Consider the following 19400-nt stretch of genomic DNA (forward strand, 5'->3'; position numbering starts at 1 on the left):
ATGTGGCTCTCTGCACTTTCACCGGATGTTTGTTTGAGACCATGTATTTCTGAACATAACACACCAATTTCAAATGAGGTTTTTGGACATAAAGATGAACATTATCGAACAAAACACACATTTATTGTGTAACATGAAGTCCTGTGAGTAACCTTTGATCTTCAGCAGATGGCAGTGATTAATTTAATCGCTATTTCTGACTTTTGTGAGCCCTCTCCTTGGCTGGAAAATGGCTGTATGGTTTTCTGTAACTAGACGTTGACCTAACAATCGTTTGGTGTGCTTTCGCCGTAAAGCCTATTTGAAATCGGACACTGTGGTTGGATTTACAAGAAGTTTATCTTTAAAATGGTGTATAATACTTGTATGTTTGAGGAATTTCAATTATGGGATTTCTGTTTTGAATTTGGCGCCCTGCACTTTCACTGGCTGTTGTCGAGCTGGGACCTTGTACCAGAGAGGTTAATGCGTTTGAGAGTTGCAATGAAAAGATAAAGACAAGACAGATGTGTGCTGTGTTATACTTTGAACCCTGAAGGTTGATTTGATTATTTTTTTTAAAGCAGTTGTGTGTACTGTTCACGTGAACGGGGCATGTTGAATCCCAACGAATCAATCTTGGATGCTCGCGTTGCAAAAAGCAAAGAATAAAAAAAGAGCAGTGACAGGCATGGCTAGCGGAGGAGCTGAATAACTGGAAAAGCCTCCTGCTTTATTTAAGTCTCATGTATGGGAACATTTTGGCTTCCCTGTCAGATATGATGACGGAAGAAGGGTGGTGGACAACACCATTACGGTGTGTAGGCATTGTGCCACAAGAAAGCTGTATGATCATGGAAATACATCGAGCATGGCCACACATTTAAAGCGTCATCACCCTGGTGAGTCAGTGACGGGAGCCAACTCAGCCAAGAGACAAACTTCTCACCGTGGCATTTAAGCAGCCTTTTGCTGCAGAATCAGACCGGACTAAAGCCATCACCAAATCTATTGGGACGTTTATCGCTGCAGATATGAGGCCATATTCTGTTGTGGAAAACAAAGAGTTTAAAAATATGGTGAAAGTGCTTGAGCCATGCTACAAAATCCCCTTGCGCACCCACTTCAGTATGAAGATTGTGCCAGATCTTTATGAACAGGAAAATATCAAAATTGTCAACAAATTATCCAAGGCATCCTCTGTTGCCCTCACCACAGATGGGTGGACCTCCATGGCAACGGAAAGCTACGTGACTGACTGCTCACTACACCATAGAGGAGTGGGAGATGTGAAGTCCGGTGCTACAGACACGCCCCTTCTGTGAGAGTCACACAGGCACAAATCCGGTGCAGGTTCTGCTAGGAGTAGCAGAGTGGGAGCTAGAGAGGCCCAAATGGCAATATCCCAACCACCACAGATAATGCCAAGAACCAAGTAAATGCAGTGATAGAGGCTAGACTGGGGCCACAGATAGCTTGCTTTGCACATGTGATCAATTTAGCATCCCAAAGGGGAATCTCAGTGAACCAGATCGACCGCCTCCTTGGGAGGATCAGGAAGGTGGTTTCCTTTTTTCACCAAAGCACAACAGCCGCTCATGTGCTTAACACCAAGCAAGAAATGCAACAGCTACCGACCCACAAGCTCATACACGATGTCACAAGATGGAACTCCACTTATGACATGTTGGAGCGCCATCTTGAGCAGCAGGCAACTGTATACTCTGCACTGACAGACAAGACCCTGAAAAAAATAATAAAGATCCTCACCTTGTCTGATGATGATGTAAAACTGGCAGAGGAGGTCCTCCAGGTGCTCAAACCTCTCAAAACGGTTACAGCCTTATTGAGCACTGAAACTGCACCGTCTGTGTCCATGATCCTACCTCTGAAAACAAGAATTCTACAATCCATGGCACCAAGTGAGGAAGACAGTACCATGACTAGAGATGTCAAGGCTGCCATTAGAAAGGACCTGAACCCCAGATACCCCCCTAATGTACAGGACTACCTTCATAGATCTACTGCACTGGATCCAAGGTTCAAGTCCCTGTCTCACCTAGACCCTTTCCCTACACCGGAGGACATACAGTGATCTCACCACTGAGATTGTTGCCACTGAAGAGGTAAAAAAATAAAATAATGAATGAATTACTTAATAAATATACTGCAGTCTAATCTATTGCTATTAGAATCATCCATTTTTTTATTTGGAATAATAATGGCTTTTATTAAATGTTATTTCCACAATTATAGTTCTATGAAATATGAAAATAAATAATTAGTTAGTTTAATAGATCAAGTAATTTTTTCTGCAGGGTCAAGCCAGAGAGCCTAAGGGGGTGCCACAGGGTTCAATTCTCTGGCCGACTCTCTTCTCTGTATACATCAATGATGTCGCTCTTGCTGCTGGTGATTCTCTGATCCACCTCTATGCAGACGACACCCTTCTGTATACCTCTGGCCCTTCTTTGGACACTGTGTTAACTAACCTCCAGACGAGCTTCAATGCCATACAACTCTCCTTCCGTGGCCTCCAACTGCTCTTAAATGCAAGTAAAACTAAATGCATGCTCTTCAACCGATCGCTGCCCGCACCTGCCCACCCGTCCAGCATCACTACTCTGGACGGTTCTGACTTAGAATATGTGGACTAGAGGTCGACCGATTAATCGAAAATGGCCGATTAATTAGGGCCGATTTCAAGTTTTCATAACAATCGGTAATCTATATATATATTTTTTTACACCTTTATTTAACTAGGCAAGTCAGTTAAGAACACATTCTTAATTTCAATGATGGCCTAGGAAAGGTGGGTTAACTGCCTTGTTCAGGGGCAGAACGACAGATTTTTACCTTGTCAGCTAGGGGATTCGTTTTTGCAACCTTCCGGTTACTAGTCCAGCGCTCTAACCACCTGCCTTACATTGCACTCCACGAGGAGCCTGTTACGCGAGGGCAGCAAGAAGCCAAGGTAAGTTGCTAGCTAGCATTAAACTTATCTTATAAAAAACAAAACATAAATCACTAGTTAACTACACATGGTTGATGATATTACTAGTTTATCTAGCGTGTCCTGCGTTGCATATAATTGATGCGGTGCCTGTTAAATTCTCATTGAATCACAGCCTACTTCGCCAAATGGGTGATGATTTAACAAGCACATTTGCGGGAAAAAAGCACTGTAGTTGCACCAATGTACCTAACTATACACATCAATGCCTTTCTTTAAAATCAATACACAAGTATATATTTTTAAACCTGCATATTTAGTTAATATTGCCTGCTAACATGAATTTCTTATAATTAGGGAAATTGTGTCACTTCTCTTGCGTTCCGTGCAAGCAGTCAGGGTATATTGTAAGAAATTGTAATAGAGACTGAAAACTAGTAATAACTACATTTCAACATAAGCCATATTTTATACAAAAATACACATACTCCTCATTTCTCTTGGACATATGCTGGACTTATTAAGACACCGACTACAGACACACATAATTCCCCTCCCCCATAATAACCACAGAACACACCCAACACATGCTTGGAGCTCAGGACAAAGAACTGTCTCAGGAACCAATGGAACGTGGACACCAGGCATGTTCAGGACTACCCAAGACCCAGATCGACCAATCGGAAGGCCAGACTCGCAGATCTACCTACTTTGCTTGTTGTATATATAATACTGTACGATTCTTGAAACTGCCTCTTTCCGGACGATTTCATACAAATCAGACAGAAAGAGCCGTGCCGCACGCTTTGCCTAATATCTTTACACTTGAATAAATCTGCCTTATTATACAATTATCCACCTCGTCCTATTGTCTCCTCTTGTTCTCCTGTCAACAGTAAACGTTTTACTAACAATATGCAGCAGTTTGGACCGCCTGGCTCATTGCGAACTGTGTGAAGTCCATTTATTCCTAACAAAGGCCGTAATTCATTTGCCAGAATTGTACATAATTATGACATAACATTGAAGGTTGTACAATGTAACAGCAATATTTAGACTTATGGATGCCATCCGTTAGATAAAATATGGAACGGTTCTGTATTTCACTGAAAGAATAAACGTTTTATTTTTGAAATTATAGTTTCCGGATTTGACCATATTAATGACCTACGGCTCGTATTTCTGTGTGTTATTTTGTTATAATTATATTTGATAGAGCAGTCTGACTGAGAAGCAGCACGCTCGTAAGCATTCATTCAAACAGCACTTTCGTGCGTTTGCCAGCAGCTCTTCGCAATGCTTCAAGCATTGCACTGTTTATGACTTCAAGCCTATCAACTCCCGAGATTAGGCTGGTGTAACCGATGTGAAATGGCTAGCTAGTTAGCGGGGTGCGCACTAATAGCATTTCAAACGTCACTCGCTCTGAGACTTGGAGTAGTTGTTCCCCTTGCTCTGCAAGGGCCGCGGCTTTTGTGGAGCGATGGGTAACGATGCTTCGAGGGTGGCTGTTGTCGATGTGTTCCTGGTTCGAGCCCAGGTAGGGGCGAGGAGAGGGACGGAAGCTATACTGTTACACTGGCAATACTAAAGTGCCTATAAGAACATCCAATAGTCAAAGGTATATGAAATATAAATTTTATAGAGAGAAATAGTCCTATAATAACCTCAACCTAAAACTTCTTACCTGGGAATATTGAAGACTCATGTTAAAAGGAACCACCAGCTTTCATATGTTCTCATGTTCTGAGCAAGGAACTTAAACGCTAGCTTTTTTTACATGGCACATATTGCACTTTTACTTCTCCAACACTTTGTTTTTGCATTATTTAAACCAAATTGAACATGTTTCATTATTTATTTGAGGCTAAATAGATTTTATTGATGTATTATATTAAGTTAAAATAAGTGTTCATTCAGTATTGTTGTAATTGTCATTATTACAAAGAAATAAATTTCAAAAAGAAATAAAACATTTTTTTAAAGAAATCGGCATCGGCTTTTTTTGGTCCTCCAATAATCGGTATCGGTGTTGAAAAATCATAATCGGCCGACCTCTAATGTGGACAACTACAAATACCTAGATGTCTGGTTAGACTGTAAACTCTCCTTCCAGACTCACATTAAGCATCTCCAATCCAAAATTAAATCTAGAACCGGCTTCCTATTTCGCAACAAAGCATCCTTCACTCATGCTGCCAAACATACCCTCGTAAAACTGACCATCCTACCGATCCTCGACTTTGGCGATGTCATTTACAAAATAGCCTCCAACACTCTACTCAGCAAATTGGATGCAGTCTGTCACAGTGCCATCCGTTGTGTCACCAAAGCCCCATATACTACCCACCACTGCGACCTGTACGCTCTCGTTGGCTGGCCCTTGCTTCATACGTCGCCAAACCCACTGGCTCCAGGTCATCTACAAGTCTCTGCTAGGTAAAGCCCCGCCTAATCTCCGCTCACTGGTCACCATAGCAGCACCCACCCGTAGTACGTGCTCCAGCAGGTACATCTCACTGGTCACCCCCAAAGCCAATTCTTCCTTTGGCTGCCTTTCCTTCCAGTTCTCTGCTGCCAATGACTGGAACGAACTGCAAAAATCACTGGAGCTGGAGACTCATATCTCCCTCACTAGCTTTAAGCACCAGCTGTCAGAGCAGCTCACTGCACCTGTACATAGCTCATCTGTAAATAGTCCATCCAATCTACCTCATCCCCATACTGTATTTATTTTGCTCCTTTGCACCCCAGGATCTCTACTTTCACATTCATCTTCTGCACATCTACCATCCCAGTGTTTAATTGCTATATTGTAATTACTTCGCCACCATGGCCTATTTACTGCCTTACCTCTCTTATCCTACCTCATTTGCACATGCTGTATATAGATTTTTTTCTACTGTATTATTGATTGTATGTTTGTTTATTCCATGTGTAACTCTGTTGTTGTATGTGTCGAACTGCTTTGCTTTATCTTGGCCAGGTCGCAGTTGCAAATGAGAATTTGTTCAACTAGCCTACCTGGTTAAATAAAGGTTAAATCAAAAAAATTAAAAAGAGCCGACAGGAGCAGACTCAGAGGCATCTCCTCCACAAAATAATTATGCCATGGAGATTTTCGGGGAAACCTTTGCAAGCAAGGACACAGGGAAGACGTTTGCCAACACCATCAAAGGGGAGGTGGCATCCTACAAGGCAGCAAGTGGCAATTCCAGTGGATGTGCCTGGCACTTCAGCTCCTAGCGAGAGGGTGTTCTCCACGGCAGGGGACATAGTGACTGCAAAGAGGTCTACCCTCTCCCCAGACAATGTAGACATCCTAATCTGTTTGAAAAATAATGTGAAGTTATAAGCTCAGGTCTGCTTTGCTTTCTTTCTTAACTTTTTTTTAATGTGGACACAGGCTATTTTTTCATTCACTATTGTTCAAAGGAAGCAGGTATCATGCCTCATATTGCTTTAATTTAACAATTGAGTATTCAATATTTTATTTTAATATTTTATTTAAACATTGAAAAGTTCCTTGCTTTAAGTGTTCTTTAAGTAATAAATGGAAAGCAAAGTTATATTTGTCTCCCTTCTTTTTCTTTGCTGATCCGAAAAATGATCCGATCCTTGAGTTTTGTGATCCGGTGCACCACTAACATTCACTAATAACGACCAACTTCTTGTCGCAGGCATGACAGAAAATTAACACCACAAGGTCTCAATCTCACGTGCTAGTGAGTAGCCAGCAAATTGTTAGCTGGCAAATAGATCCAATGCATACCTATATAAATGTAGGTACATGACGTAATGACGCCACGTATAGTGGATCGAGCAGTCAAGCAGTCATTTGAAAGAGTAAGAAAATTTCAGCGAGACAACTCAAAGGCGAAATCCATTAAATCCAAACTAATGGAATTCATTGCCCTTGACATTCAACCGTTCTCTGTCGTGGGTGATGTTGGCTTTCGCGACTGGTCGAGCACCGATACACACTACCAAGTGCACTATTTTTCAGATGCTGCACTACCGGAGTTACACAGTAATAGCTTCACTGCTATTAGCTTCACGACATACATACATACTATTGAACGCCGTTTGGGTCTTTGCGTGTCAAAAAACATACAGTAGCACTGTCAAAGCTGTACAAAAAAGTCTGCAAACAAGCAAACACCGGCCACGAAAGATGCGTTTACAATACCGCGTTGGTAATAAAGCATTATTTGTTCGACTGCAACTTCTGGGGTAGCTAGCTTTAGCTTGGTAGCTAGCTAGCACCAATACAACCAGCCTGAAAACAATGACCAGTAGAAACTGCAGTCATTTTCATTATTCTTAGCAATGATTTCGGAATCCTTGAGAGTAAGTATTAGCTAGGTAGCCACTTGTTGTTCGTCTATAGAAATTGAACTTCAGTTCAAGAAAATAAATAGCTAGCCAGCTACTTAACCCTGTTCCCCAAAGCTAATGTTATAAGTAGCCAGCTAGCTTCATCTGGCTAGTGAGGCTCGACTGGACCTTGTTATATGTTGTGAAGCTAGCCACAATAAGGATAAGGCACAATAGTGGACTTTGCCTTCAAAATAAAGGTATGTCATTGACAGTGATGCAAATGAATACAAATAGAATTATGCCATATATTTATTTTGAAGGCTAATCTTTATTGTGGCTAGCTTCACATAGATGGGTCGGACCACCATTAATCAAATACGAACTGTCTTATAAATTAGGGTTATTTTAGATGATGAAACCTAGATTGTCGTTTTGCTATGTTTTGGGGGAAGAACATGGTTTGCATCCATGAGCTAGCTATCTTTTTTCTGAATGACCAGCACTGTAGGTGCGCGAGACAACTTTACCAGCATCATAGCATACGTATCGATGGATCGTTCTGACATATGAAATACGAGTGAGTGTGTAATCAAAGTGTAATAACTACATAAAAAAATGTATGAACGCGTTAAATTATGTGACGTGCAGTCATATTCAGGTCCCGGTTGGTTAACAAGCTTATTTGACACGTCAAATAGTGTTGTTTTGTTTGACATGCAAAGACCCAAAAGGCATTCCATAGAAATCCTGGTTGAGAATGAAACGACTGAACAAATGAACAACGAAACACAGCAAGTAAGTGAAAGAAATAGGTTTTGATGATGTTTTACTGGTAATGGGGACATGCGTAAATGCCAACAAAATAACTTTTTGGTCAGTGTGGTGTGTGTATAACCTTTATTTAACTAGGCAAGTCAGTTAAGAACAAATTCTTATTTACAATGACGGCCTACCCCGGCCAACACTGGGCCAATTGTGAGCCACCCTATGGGACTCCCAATCACGGCCGGATGTGATACAGCCTGGATTCGAACCAGGGACTGTAGTGCCGCCCGCCTCTTACACTGAGATGCAGTGCCTTAGACTGCTGCATCCGTGTGTGTGTGTTAACTATTTAACTGTACTAGAATGCTTAAGGCAGCTAAAATTGTAAATATTGGTATCGGGTTTTTTTGGGCAGGGAAAATAACGGATATCGGTATCGGCCATAAACGTAACATCGGTGCATCACTAAAAATAATCTCTCAATGTGTTTCGGTGTCCATATGAGCGATTCTGTTGGACAAAACCTCAAATACATATAGCGAATTGAAACCGCTTGTTTTCAGAGAGGAAGAAGTAATCTTTCATCTTTGTTGTTCTGAGTGGCAGGGACTGGGAGGAGCTTGGTGTGTGTAAATAGAAACGTGCAAAGTCACAGCAGAAGGAGAGAAGGAGACGAGACCAAAAAACAACATGAGAACAAGTGGACAAATACAAATAAAAATTTGATTTGAGCGATACAGGCATTTGGAATATCGTTCTAAAACATACATTACAATTATTTATACAAACCAGATCACACTAAAAAACATTTCTGCGTTGCAATAAATTGCCAGATTTGTTCTTTCTTTGTACAGTTGCTGGAAAACCTGTGTTGCAGAAGTACAGACCTGCTAATGGTATCTTTTAGGATTACTCAGAATGATGTGACTCGCCTGGCAGCCTCTTGTTAGGAGGAGGGCCTGTTGTGGGTGAGAGGCCGGTCAGTGATCCGATTCGGGCAGCCTTATCTCATGCCATAAACAGATAGCCGTATCAGACTGGCCTCATCCTCTAACTGTTCCTGTCAGATAGAGGAAGGGGCACAAACAACCCTCATGTCCCCAGTGCCTCTACTGGGAAACCTACCCAGGCCAGATCAGCCACTCTGATCATGTCGCCCTGCCCTGTGCTAGTTCAGTAAGGACTGTCACTCCTGCTACTGCATTGCTGTTGTTGTTGAACAAATAGGTAGGAGGCAATGAAGTGTAGTGTGGCTGTGTGGGTCTAGATTCCTGTGATTGCCCTTAAGCCGAAGACAAAACAACTTCATAGTACAAAGTTATGCAACTGGAGGCCATTGGGCCTGGTGTGGAGTGGGGCTGATTATGCAGGCTTTACCAGCTAGACGAGGACTTTTTGACCTAATTTCACCTGCTGGCTAACATACAAATCCCCATGAAAAACAGAATACACTACGAAGATATAGCCTGGTCCCAGATCTGTTTGTGCTGTCTTGCCAACTCCTATGGCCAGATCTGGGACCAGGCTAACTAAGATACTGAAACTGGAAAAGAGTTCTAATCAGGCTCATTCCCTCTGCTGTCCTAATGGGACCACATCAACATGACACCGTCCATGTGAATTACCAAACAAAACACCATGTAACAGCAGACGCACAACCTCGGCCCTGTAAGCCAATCACAACCTCAGCCCTGCAAGCTAATCACCTGCTCTGAAAACCATGTCATGACACTACAGGCACCAGCCTGACTGGAATTTAAAGGAGCTGATTGAAACATCTCACTAATAAAACCCAACCATATTCTTTCTTTACCCCCTACCGGACCCTTGTTCTTGTTCCTAAGCCCTTCCATGTGACTCACTGCCCAGTAAGAGACAACCAAACACCTACCCCAACCTTTCTTAAAGTATGGGTCGCGACGGGACATGTTAATGGTGGGTGACGACATCCCAAGAGTTAGAATATTCAAATACAATTAGCAATTTCGACATGTGGTTGTGCCTCGGTCAGTGACTGACATAACAAGAGAAAAACTGCAGTCACTCAAGAATTAGCCATGTCAGCTAAAAAAAACCTGATTGGTAAATTATTCTAGCCAGCTATCTAAACTTGAAGTAATCATGGCGAATACCGAACGGGCATGCAGGGCACGAGCCCAGGGGCACTGACTTCGAGGGGGCCACAAACTTCCAGGGGGCCACCATTGATTTTGTTAGTCACTCATCACACAAATATCATTAACATGGCATAAGTCATGGCTAAATGTGTAGAATTGCAGGAAATTATCTGTAAAGCTGAAAAAAAGTTCCTCTATAACCCCATGGCAAAATAGGTAGAATTGCATAATTTTTTATAAATTTGAATCATTTAGTCTCTGCCCCGTCGCAAAATGTGTAGAAACTTGCTTTAAGAGCATTATTTTCTCTACATCCCAGGCAAAATGTGTAGAATTACAGGAAATTAAAAAGAATACTTCAGGATTTGGCAATGAGGGAAGTTAGAGGTAGTTGCGCTAACGCTAGTTAGCATTGGCTCCTGGAACTACAGTGCATTCGGAAAGTATTCAGTCCCCTTGACTTATTCCACATTGTTACATTCCAACCTTACTCTAAAATTGATTAAATGTATATCAATCTACACACAATAAATACCCCATAATGACAAAGCGAAAACAGGTTTAGATATTTTTGCAAATGTATATAGTAAAAACAGAAATACCTTACTTACATAAGTATTCAGACCCTTTGCTATGATACTCAAAACTGAGCTCAGGTGCATCCTGTTTCCATTGATCATCCAGCCGGGGGGGCCCCCAAAGATATTTTTTGTATGCATGTGATCTGTGAGCTGCTCGGACAGCTGGTGCTTAAAGTTAGTGGGGGAGATGAGTCTCCAGCTTCAGTGATTTTTGCGTTCGTTCCAGTCATTGGCAGCAGAGAACTGGAAGGAAAGGCGGGCCAAAGGAAGAATTGGCTTTGGGGGTGACCAGTGAGATGTACCTGCTGGAGCGCACGCTACGGGTGGGTGCTGCTATGGTGACCAGTGAGCTGAGATAAGGCGGGGCTTTACCTAGCAGTGACCCTAAGCACAGAGCCAAGACAATGCAAGAGTGGCTTTGGGACAAGTCTCAATGTCCTTGAGTGGTCCAGCCAGAGCCCGGACTTGAACCCGATCTAACATATCTGGAGAGACATGAACATAGCTGTTCAGCGACGCTCCGCATCCAACCTGACAGAGCTTGAAAGTATCTACAGAGAAGAATGGGAGAAACTCTCCAAATACAGCTGTGCCAAGCTTGTACCGTTATACCCAAGAAGACTTGAGGCTGTAATCGCTGCCAAGGTTGCTTAAAGTACTGAGTAAAGGGTCTGAATACTTATGTAAATGTGATATTTCCAGTTTTGCTTTGTCATTATGGGTTATTGTGTGTAGACTGATGAGAGAAAACAAATATTAAACCATTTTAGAATAAGGCTGTATAGTAAAACAAATAAATGGAAAAAGACAAGTGGTCTTAATACTTTCCGAATGCACTGTAACTCAAACTTCCTTCATACTGGACACAAAGACACAACTGGTATCCACGAGATCATATGACTCTGGGGAAGTAGATAAACGTCCTCCTTGCACAATTTCCGTAAGTATGCCTTTAACTTCAATTTCTCTTTCTGCCGTCAAGAGGGTGGGCCACTAAAATGCTTTGCCTGTGAGGTTGACCCCCAAAAGGGAGCATGTTTTCATGTACTTGGGTCCCAGGAAAACACAGAATTTCTAATTTGGGTCCCAGGCTGAAAAAGTTTAAGAAACCCTGACCTACCCCCTTTTCAGAACCCAGTCTGGTACGGATGAGAAAACACAGTGTGGCTTGACAGCTAGTCTCTCTCCAAAAGCGCAGGGACTCAAGTGTGGTGAATGTGGGATACAGTGGTTTGACAGCTGTGCAGGAGATCTGAGCTCAACAGAGGTAGGTTAATAATGACACTAGCTAGTAGCCACCTCAGAGATCAGATTCGTAATACCTTCCTGTACAGGAAAAGAGGGTGGCCTGTAGCCTCGCTGTGCAAATGGATGATATTCCAAAAATGTTAGTCATGTAAGACAAGCCAAGTCACCTGAGGCCATCTGCTATGCAAAAAGAAAATATCTTATGAGCACAAAACCAAAACAGACACCTGCAAGTGATTTAACATTCATAACCTCTCCTAGAATTTTGAAAGGATGATAAAATGTGATTGTGTTGGTAGCGTACATTGTTTTGGAGAAAATGTTAATTTGCCTCTAAAACGCAACATCAAATGACTGGCTTAAAATAAAACAAAATGATAGGCAGCCAAATGGTTCATTCCACACAGAAAATTCTTGCAACATAAAAATCTGTTTTTTTTGCTACTGTATTTCACAGTAAACTGGCGGGTGCTGAATGCTAATTGCCACTAATCAATGCATCTTAATCAGCTGAAACATCAGAAAAGTGACTCAAGTTCTGTCTGTGATCTGTTATTCATAACCTAGAACTCGGAGGTCTCAGAAAAATTAAGCATGGCTTTGATGTAATCCGGTGTTCCATTGCCACTGCTTAAAATGAGTATGTATGGAGATTCTATAGGCCTAGCCTACATTTTGACCTCAGTACAGAATCTTTTGAAGCATAAAATGTCCAATGATGTGATGTACCTGATTCACACTCTGTGAAGGCAACAATCATCTTCACTTTCAATTACCTATTATTAAATACATTAGCAACAGCTGAATATTAGGTCAGATCTAGAGCAGGGATGGGCAACTGGCGGCCCGCATGACACCCTTTTGAAGGCCCTCGGATTAATCCCCCCCCACCCCGGGTCTCAACTTACTGTTGAAAGAGTATGACATGAAAGAATACATTCACGAGGAGCAATTTCGAAATGTGGTTGTACATCGCAGTCTCTCTTGTTATGTCAGTCACTGATAGTCAATTAGCCCATATACAGATTTTGTTTTCAGATTGCTAAATTAGTTTAGCAGGCAGCTATCTAGAATTGTTATCGTGGTCGAATTACCAGCTGGGGGGCCCCCCAAAGATTTTTTCTGTCAGTCTCCTTAAGCTATCATATTAAAAACTGCAAATATTTCTCTCCACCCTATGGCAAAATGTATAGAATTGCAGGAAATGTGCTGTAAAACAGCAGATTTTCCTCTCCGCCCCATGGCAAAATGAGTAGAATTGCATGAAATTGGTAAATCTTCTCTTCACCATGGCAAAATGTGAAGAATTGAAGCAAACTTGCTTTAAAACTGCAACATTTTCTCTACACCCCCATGGCAAAGTGTAGAATTGCATGAAATGAACAAACTTTAAAATATATATATATTCTCTTTGCTGACAAGAGGGGGGCCACTAAAAGTGTTTGGGGGGGGGGGGGGGGGGGGGTAAGCAGAACCGTGAGCAACTACGGCCTCTCATGATGAGTTCAGATTTTTTTTGTGGCCCCCACCAAAGGTGCCCATCCCTGATCTAGAGATAAGTATCATGGTGAATGAATCCCATTGGATGCTTGAAGTTTCTCATTTTCAAAATTAGCCTCATTGTCAAATATCTCATCAATTGCTTTCAAGTTTTCTTAACTTATTTGACACTAAAACCATGTAGACTTTATATGGGAAATTTCAGTCAAATTCATGAAGAAAAGTTTAGGCTACATGGTTTGAGATTTTAGCCAACCATTTCTGCCCTCTTATTTAAACCACTCTACACACTTTGATTAATATCCACTATATTGCGCCGCCAGGCTGAAGTGGATTAATGAAAAAAAAACATTGACAAACATGCTTTCCTCTTTATTTGATCTCAGCTAAAGTTGTTGAACTTGCAGGTCAATTAAACATGAACATTAGAAAACACTTATAAAGCCAGTATGGTGTCTTCTTGCATTTGCTAATTAGTACATGCATAGGTCGCCATGCATTGTGGTGCTTTGCACTTGAGAACAATGCCTTTTCGAAATGAGAGACCATTTATCTAGCCACCCTCTCTTCATAATGAATGCATTGTTACAAAGCAATGCTATTTGAAAGAGCAGAGCCTGTAAAGAAAATAATATGATGAATAATATGCTCAATAATACACTGCTCAAAAAAATAAAGGGAACACTTAAACAACACAACGTAACTCCAAGTCAATCACACTTCTGTGAAATCAAACTGTCCACTTAGGAAGCAACACTGATTGACAATACATTTCACATGCTGTTGTGCAAATGGAATAGACAAAAGGTGGAAATTATAGGCAATTAGCAAGACACCCCCAAAAAAGGAGTGATTCTCCAGGTGGTGACCACAGACCACTTCTCAGTTCCTATGCTTCCTGGCTGATGTTTTGGTCACTTTTGAATGCTGGCGGTGCTCTCACTCTAGTGGTAGCATGAGACGGAGTCTACAACCCACACAAGTGGCTCAGGTAGTGCAGTTCATCCAGGATGGCACATCAATGCGAGCTGTGGCAAAAAGGTTTGCTGTGTCTGTCAGCGTAGTGTCCAGAGCATGGAGGCGCTACCAGGAGACAGGCCAGTACATCAGGAGACGTGGAGGAGGCCGTAGGAGGGCAACAACCCAGCAGCAGGACCGCTACCTCCGCCTTTGTGCAAGGAGGTGCACTGCCAGAGCCCTGCAAAATGACCTCCAGCAGGCCACAAATGTGCATGTGTCTGCTCAAACGGTCAGAAACAGACTCCATGAGGGTGGTATGAGAGCCCGACGTCCACAGGTGGGGGTTGTGCTTACAGCCCAACACCGTGCAGGACGTTTGGCATTTGCCAGAGAACACCAAGATTGGCAAATTCGCCACTGGCGCCCTGTGCTCTTCACAGATGAAAGCAGGTTCACACTGAGCACATGAGCACATGTGACAGACGTGACAGAGTCTGGAGACGCCGTGGAGAACATTCTGCTGCCTGCAACATCCTCCAGCATGACCGGTTTGGCGATGGGTCAGTCATGGTGTGGGGTGGCATTTCTTTGTGGGGTGGCATTTCTTTGTGGGGCCGCACAGCCCTCCATGTGCTCGCCAGAGGTAGCCTGACTGCCATTAGGTACCGAGATGAGATCCTCAGACCCCTTGTGAGACCATATGCTGACACATGCACATTTGTGGCCTGCTGGAGGTCATTTTGCAGGGCTCTGGCAGTGCACCTCCTTGCACAAAGGCGGAGGTAGCGGTCCTGCTGCTGGGTTGTTGCCCTCCTACGGCCTCCTCCACGTCTCCTGATGTACTGGCCTGTCTCCTGGTAGCGCCTCCATGCTCTGGACACTACGCTGACAGACACAGCAAACCTTTTTGCCACAGCTCGCATTGATGGGCCATCCTGGATGAACTGCACTACCTGAGCCACTTGTGTGGGTTGTAGACTCCGTCTCATGCTACCACTAGAGTGAGAGCACCGCCAGCATTCAAAAGTGACCAAAACATCAGCCAGGAAGCATAGGAACTGAGAAGTGGTCTGTGGTCACCACCTGCAGAATCACTCCTTTTTTGGGGGTGTCTTGCTAATTGCCTATAATTTCCACCTTTTGTCTATTCCATTTGCACAACAGCATGTGAAATTTATTGTCAATCAGTGTTGCTTCCTAAGTGGACAGTTTGATTTCACAGAAGTGTGATTGACTTGGAGTTACATTGTGTTGTTTAAGTGTTCCCTTTATTTTTTTGAGCAGTGTATGTATATGAGTGGGGATAATAATATTTTCATTTTCTCATCAAGATGTTTTAATATATTAAAGCAAATTTAGACAGCATTTCCATTCTATGCATGCCCTAGTCCAGCCATTGAACCGTCATCATTCTAAACTTGAAATGAGATCAAATAGAGTAGTACAGCATCACGAATGTAATAGTCTTGACTCTTGAGCATCAAGACAAAACTGTCTGGGATTCATTGAAGAATGTTAAATCACTTTAATGGCTCTTCATTGTGATGGAAACGTAGCACCCAGACAACAAAATTATCCCTTACAATACTCGATAATTACACTGAGTCAAGGAGCCTGCGTTTCTCAGGAAACAAGGGTCTGAAATGTAATTATTCACCCTTTGGAAAATGTAGGGCAACTGCGCAACGATGTAAAACAGCACTCTCGGGCTAACTAATGTCAAGCTCTCATTTTTGACAGAGTAAGCAGAAGATATCAGAACGATTAGATCTTCTCTGTCGTAAATTAAATAACCACTCTGGCAGTCGGCAAAGGAAATGCACTTTAAAGAAGTGCCAGACTCCACGAGTAAGGACAGGACATAACACTGCTACATTATACAACCTCTTGGAGGACACTGACATTTTAATTTGTGATCAGCAACTGTACATTAGTGACAAAAATCACACCCCATGTCATCACAACTGACATTAAATCACAGATGTATTACACTATTATAAACTGCAGTGGTTCTGCAACAATGCATAAAAGACAACTGTTAATCAGAATAATGACACAACAGCAATTGGCCTACATCCCATTACACAAGACAGTGCAAAACTGAGATGTTATTTTGACAGCTCAAGTAGCTGAGCAGTAACAGAATAAAACTGACCATTTGACAAAAACGTAACGTTACTCCAGGCTCCAATTGATCATGGGTGGTATTTGATGAATCCGCACAAATACAGCAAAGATCCCATCAGCTGAAAATGCATCATAATAGATTTCCAGAATTGCAGCAGAATTAAAATCCACACTTTGTAATGAGGAGCCACCTAAACCAGATCTGTCGAGGCACACAGGCTGAAACATCCCCCTTTCTCTCCCTCAACTCTGCCCATATATATGTACAATTTTTTCCCTCATCAACCCGGAAGTCACATTTTGGTTCATCCCGATTGGATCGCGTCGAATCAGTAAGACTGCCAGCATGTTTACCAATCAAATTGCTTTCTCCAATGTAAAAAGAGTAGAGATTCCGTGCGCAAGGTCGTGTGGCTGCCGGATGAGCATGATGTAAACCTTTTGTTACCTTACCAAATCTCTCACTGGTTTGTGCAAGATGAGGTGGAGATTTCACTTAAGGACCAATGGAACTGTCTAAAATGTACAAACTCCGCCCACCCAGGGCACCATGCCTTGCAAAACGAACTCCACCAGTGTTTATCTTGGACTCATCCTGCACAAACTAATAATATGCTGATGTGTAAAGAGAGACAACTAAAAGCTGGGTTGTCGAGGTAGATTTGAGTCAGGCTGAACAGCAAGAAAGCAACAATACTGAGAGTCTGTCTATGAAAAAGAGGCATAGTAGCCATTATTGAACATAGGAAAAGAAGCCATACAAAATGCTAACACTTGCTGACATCACGTCCAAACCGCGTGTTGACTGTCAGATCAATCACGATATGGTGGCATTGACGCATACCCGCCCCCTGTCTTGTTTCAAAGGCCACTGTTATTAGCTAAGTCAGGTGTTTCTCCAGTCTCTCGCTCAGCCTCCACCCACAGAGACAGACCCCACATAAAAGGGTTACTAATTTCTCTCTTGGATGGCTACTGGATGATTCAAAGTCTGATCAACGGAGCACAGCAATGGGGCATCACACTGCCTACTATACGCACAACAAATTCGATCTGGACCACCCACCAGCGGCAGGTTGTCCAAATGTAGAAAGCTGGCAATCAATTCAATATCCATCCCCCACAATAGAACACAGCCGAGATGAGAATATTTGAAGGAGGTGGCAGGCTTGTAAACTACATAGTTGACTCGTTAATCAGCGAAATGAAAATCAACCTGCGTCTAATTGAAAGCAATTAGCTAGTGGCACAATAAAGAAAGGCAAAGTAAAGACATTCCTGATATTCTAGTTAACCAATTGATTACGGTAGATAGCACATGTACCACAAAATGGTTAGGTAACGTAAGATAATGCATAATTAATTTAGTTAGAATATAATGTAAAAGGTAACAGTTTAGCCTCATTGTATAGCCATCTTACAGTCCATTCAATTATGATTGACATATCAACATTAGTTAACTGACATAATGTTGGCTAGTTGACACATTCAATAGTGAAAACTGAAGTCTCTCGTTATGCCAAAAACCTTGAATTCAGAGTTATTTGAACAAAGGAGAGGCTTTTAATCAAATGTATTGCTAGTGCAATATCAATAGCCAGCAGTTAGCATGCTAACTCGCAGCTAGCTAACGTTAACTAATGAAACACAGAGCTAGCGGATTGATAGCTAACGTTAGATTGACTCCTTTGTTGCCGTCTCGGCTTTGCACACATTTATGACAAGTAATTACCTTCCAATGATGAATGAAATCTCATATTAGATAGAAATACTTACTCTCCATGTACCTCCTCGAAAGGCATCGCTTAAAAAATCATCATGGTTTACAAATTCAAAAACAGATTTTTTGCTGTTGTACTGCTGCTGTCTGCGGCAGCAACTTCCGGCGCATGCGCAAATTTCTCAGCACCCAGCCAAGTCAATATGGTGTAATTGCAGACCACAATTCGGGGCGTTTCTTGATATGAGCGTTCACTGATATCAGGAAACGCCCATTGATACCTGCCATTGGTCAGTTCCGGTGTTAAGAGACTGACGGTTTCTCGACAGGTAATTTGTTTACATAGCTAGCAGGTTAGGATAACTAAGGTGCCAGGTTAGGATAATTAACGTAACAGGTTAGGTGAATTAGCCATGGCAGATTAGGGGACTGAGGTTAAGTTTAGGAAAAGGTTCAGGGTTATAGGAGACTGAGGTTAAGTTTAGGAAAGGGGTCAGGGTTAGGCCAAAGATTATGGATATACTGACAAGATTACATGTCTCTCTGCCCTAACAATGGGAGTCGTTGTCCACAAAGCGGTCTAACTCCCTCCTATCTTTTCTTTGGATTGGTGGATACATCTCATTATTGTAATAATTTTTAAATATTTGATGAGGGTTGTTGACGTTAATTGCCTGTATTGTTCTACTGTATCTTAGCCTATGCCGCTCTGACATTGCTCGTCCATATATTTATATATTCTTAATTCCATTCCTTTACTTAGATTTGTGTGTATTGGGTATATGTTGTGAAATTGTTAGATATTGCTGCACTGTCAGAACTAGAACCACAAGCATTTCGCTACACCCGCAGTAACATCTGCTGAACACGTGTATGTGACTGACTTGCTAAACAAAGGTAAAATATATATATATTTTTTAAATTGCTGCGATGTCACGTGTCCTACTTATATCAGTACACTAGTAACAACTTAAGCATTATGAAATTTATATTACATTAAATAAACCTCATGTAGCAAATAAGCCATACATCTTTGTTGTTGACCAAATTCGACACTCCTTGCTTGGTGAACGAAACAACAAAGACAGATTTTCCGCCGAGTTGGGCTTTTCTTTTCCTGTTCCTCTGTG

General features: G+C 42.1%; 1 protein-coding gene across 5 annotated transcripts in view; it reads right to left on the reverse strand.

The window, feature by feature from the left end:
- The window catches only part of LOC120030323 (protein FAM222B-like), a 66006-nt gene extending 47574 nt beyond the window's left edge, over positions 1–18432 (reverse strand). For all 5 annotated transcript variants that reach the window (XM_038975728.1, XM_038975706.1, XM_038975736.1 and 2 more), the window contains exon 1: positions 18327–18432. In XM_038975728.1, the coding sequence (XP_038831656.1) occupies positions 18327–18333 (7 nt within the window). In that variant the 5' untranslated portion in view covers positions 18334–18432. The remainder of the gene's footprint in view (positions 1–18326) is intronic.
- Between the last annotated feature and the right edge of the window lie 968 nt (positions 18433–19400).

Source organism: Salvelinus namaycush, chromosome 3, assembly GCF_016432855.1.
Source record: "Salvelinus namaycush isolate Seneca chromosome 3, SaNama_1.0, whole genome shotgun sequence".
Classification (NCBI taxonomy): domain Eukaryota; kingdom Metazoa; phylum Chordata; class Actinopteri; order Salmoniformes; family Salmonidae; genus Salvelinus; species Salvelinus namaycush.